A 3,490-nucleotide genomic window follows, 5' to 3' on the forward strand; every position below is an offset into this window, starting at 1 on the left:
AATGGCAACGCGAGAGAAGCGTTTTGGATGAGGACCCCCCCACATGCCACCCACCGCCACTGCGGCCCGATGGCTGGCTCTGTTTTCCAGCGCTGGAGAGGAAGGCCCAGGGTTTCTGTTCCACACTGGCAGCTGGGAAAGAAACCATTTGCTTTTCTAAGTAATTGGGGAGCAAAGCATCAGTTTTAACGAACATCCTGATTTTGTAGTGGCTAATGGCTTCGTGTTTACATCGAGCTACACAGAAGTGAGAACTGAATTACTGGAATTATTCCTGTACATTCCAGACTTGTTAGGAATAGGAAAGTGTTGTTTTCATTGCTCCAACGTTGCTTTTTTGTTGTTCAGAGATTAAGGAGAATAGTCAGTCTTCATTTTCGTAGCTTCTCTGTGCAGGATACTAAATCCTTTACTGGTTCTGCACGGTGCAAGGAGAATAAACCTGTTGTTTCCACCCCGTTACAGCTCATGTGTGCTGCAGCCCACCCCCTTTTGCTTTAAAATCCAAACCTAGTGAGAAGCAGCGCTGCCCCGTTGCAGCAGGCGGTGGGAGGGGCCGTTCCCTTTGCCAAATCCTTGGGAAAGGGCCTTTTTTTCTCCTTCTTGTCACCTATTCTGCGTCAAGTTTTGCAACACGGATCAGCCGTGCATCAGCTCGCACCCAGGTGGGCTCTGCAGCCAGCAGGACAGGGTTAAATCCGACCACTATCTCCATCTGTAGCATTTAAAAATAGCCTGGGCTTTTAAATCAATCCAGACAGCAAGCAGTAATAAACATTTCCTTTAGGGACGTTGTCACAGCCTCTGGCGTTCAGTGCGGTTCTGCAGGGCCTGAAGCTGCTGAGGGGCTGGATAAAAGCCCCTCAGCCTGGTGTGCAGAAAGATCTTTCCAGGTTTTCCAGTGAGATAATTGAGCTCTGGGCAGTTCTTCCTCCAGTGCCGAAATGCCGACTCAGAAGCCGCAGTCTGGGTGAGGCGGGGTGTTTTTCAGCGGTTGGGGAATTTGTTGTTTCCTCTCCTCTGCTGTCTTTAGCTGTGAAAATCAAGAAGCCCATCAAGACCAAGTTCCGAATGCCGGTGTTCAACTGGGTCGCCCTCAAGCCCAACCAGATCAATGGGACGGTCTTCAACGAGATAGATGACGAAAGGATCCTGGAGGTATGAGTGCTGCTGGCTGCCTTCTGCGCCCCCTTTCCACACGTAACACAAGGGAACAGCCGTCTTTGCAGTGATAGGGTGCAGGGATTATTTGGCAAACAGCTTATCCAGTGGCCCCTGGTACCCAGTATGTCAGCGTGAGCTCCTCGCTGGAGAATTAGGGGTGGTAGTGTCATGGAACCATGGAAGGTTTGGGTTGGGAGGGACCTTAAAGCCCCCCCAGTGCCACCCCCTGCCATGGGCAGGGACACCTTCCATAGCCCAGGGTGCTCCAAGCCTCATCCAGCCTGGCCTTGGACACTCCCAGGGATGGGGCATCCACAGCTTCTCTGGGCAACCTGTCCCAGTGCTCCCACCCTCTGTGGGAAGAATTCCTTCCTGATGTCCCATCTCAATCTCCTTCTTTCCATTTAAACCTGTTACCCCTTGTGCTGTCACTACAGGCCCTGCTAAAGTCTGTCCCCACGTCCTGGCATTCCCCTAAACGCAGTCTGAGAGGAACGGACGTATGGCTCCTGTGACAGTGCCCTACTTACTCAGGATATGGAGTTCTTAGTCTTCTCAGTTAGTTTCTCCTACTTCCAGACCGGAATGTATGTGGTGGTGGCAGTGGGGAGGTGGAGAAGGGTTTAGAGAAAACAGGGAGAAGCTCTTTGCATCCCAGACTCTGCGACACTCGGGTCGGGGCACTTGCTAGGGTTATCTCAATTAGACAGATCATCCGAGGTGAGGAAGGTGTGTTTTTCCCAGCCTAACGTTGTGTAGGAGTTAGGCCTGGGCTGGTGGCTGCCTGCCAGGGAATAGTGCTTGTGGCTGCTGGGGCCAGGTTTCCTGATCGCTAACTCGGGAGCGTGTTCCTGCAGCCCCTGGATGCAGTTCTCGGCTGTAGTCACCCCGTCGCAGGGTCTGGGCCGCACCCCAGGCAGCGCGGGGTTTAGTGTTTGCTGACGGGGAGGGCTAAATCGTTGTCTTCCCTTTTTAGGATTTGAATGTGGATGAATTTGAGGAAATATTCAAAACGAAAGCCCAAGGTCCAGCCATTGATCTCACCTCGAGCAAGCAAAAGATAACTCAGAAAGGGCCAAACAAAGTCACGTTACTGGATGCCAACAGGGCCAAAAATCTTGCCATTACTTTAAGGAAAGCTGGAAAGACGGCGGATGAAATATGCAAAGCTATCCACGTGTAAGTAAGACACTTGTCAGCGAGGAAGTGGTGTTCAAGATTTGCTGTGATTTGTGGTAAGCGGGATGGTTTTAAATTGGTGGGTGATGTGTTTTTGCATCTGGAAAAAATCCAGGAGTTAGGATGGAACCATTCTGAATTCCCAGAAATCAGTTTCCCTTGAACTAGAATAAAAGAAGTGTGGTTTTACGTTGCTGTATCACTATTTAGGCTTAACGAATTCACACTTCTGTTATTAGAGAAGCACACAGCCGGCTCATGGCCAGCTCCTCGCCCCCAGCACCCCAAGTCCTTCTCCTCAGGGCTGTTCCCAATCCATTCCCCACCCAGCCTGTCCCCGTGCTGGGACTGCCCTGACCCTGGTGCATGACCTTGCCCTTGGCCTGGTTGAATCTTCTCTGACAAAAATGAGGTGAGGCCGTGAGGGAATGACCACGTCTTTGGAAACAGGAAGAGGGTGCAGCACCATTCACATCAGCACAAAACCCATGTCCACATCCCCATGCGCAGGACCCTGCCCCAGCCAGAGCAGGAGTAACTTCAGAGCATCGTCATAGTTACTCGTTGCATTACTGACTCCAGCTGGTGTCGCCGGGCAGCGCAGGAAGCAGAGATCGTGCCTGTGGCATCTTCCTTGCTGCTTTTCCCTCCTTTGGTGTACAGCCTTGTCCTAACGCCGCTTCTTCCCTTCCGTTACCACACAGGTTTGACCTGAAAACGTTGCCTGTGGATTTTGTTGAATGCCTCATGCGGTTCCTGCCCACCGAGAACGAAGTGAAAGTGCTGCGGCTCTACGAGCGGGAAAGGAAACCCATCGAGAACCTGTCCGACGAGGACCGGTTCATGATGCAGTTCAGCAAGATTGAGAGGCTGATGCAGAAGATGACCATCATGGCCTTCATAGGCAACTTTGCGGAGAGCATCCAGATGCTGACGCCGGTGAGGGAGGAACAGCCCCCGGGACGTTAGCTGTGCGGGGATCGGGGCTTCCCGGGGCTCAGCCTCCACCTAGGCGCTGTGCTCTGCCGCGGGGGTCGGCTCCCGGGGAGTGTTGCTGCCTGAAAAAGTGGTTTTCTAGCTGTATTTTCATGTATTCGTGCCTCCAGTATCCCAGGTGCTGTTGGTATCATGGAATCACAGAATGGTT

The 3,490-nt window shown here is 52.3% G+C and overlaps 1 protein-coding gene across 1 annotated transcript; it reads left to right on the top strand.

Annotated features, from left to right (window-relative positions):
- Window positions 1-1,033: 1,033 nt before the first annotated feature.
- On the top strand, window positions 1,034-3,282 carry LOC104510252 (formin-like protein 2; the record flags this gene model as incomplete). Its single annotated transcript, XM_010152436.1, has 3 exons — window positions 1,034-1,158; window positions 2,141-2,343; window positions 3,048-3,282. Coding segments are annotated over 3 exons (563 nt in total), but the record flags the coding sequence as incomplete, so codon positions are not given.
- Window positions 3,283-3,490: the final 208 nt, after the last annotated feature.

The sequence above is a fragment of the Eurypyga helias genome, unplaced genomic scaffold (genome assembly GCF_000690775.1).
Source record: "Eurypyga helias isolate BGI_N326 unplaced genomic scaffold, ASM69077v1 Scaffold32275, whole genome shotgun sequence".
Classification (NCBI taxonomy): domain Eukaryota; kingdom Metazoa; phylum Chordata; class Aves; order Eurypygiformes; family Eurypygidae; genus Eurypyga; species Eurypyga helias.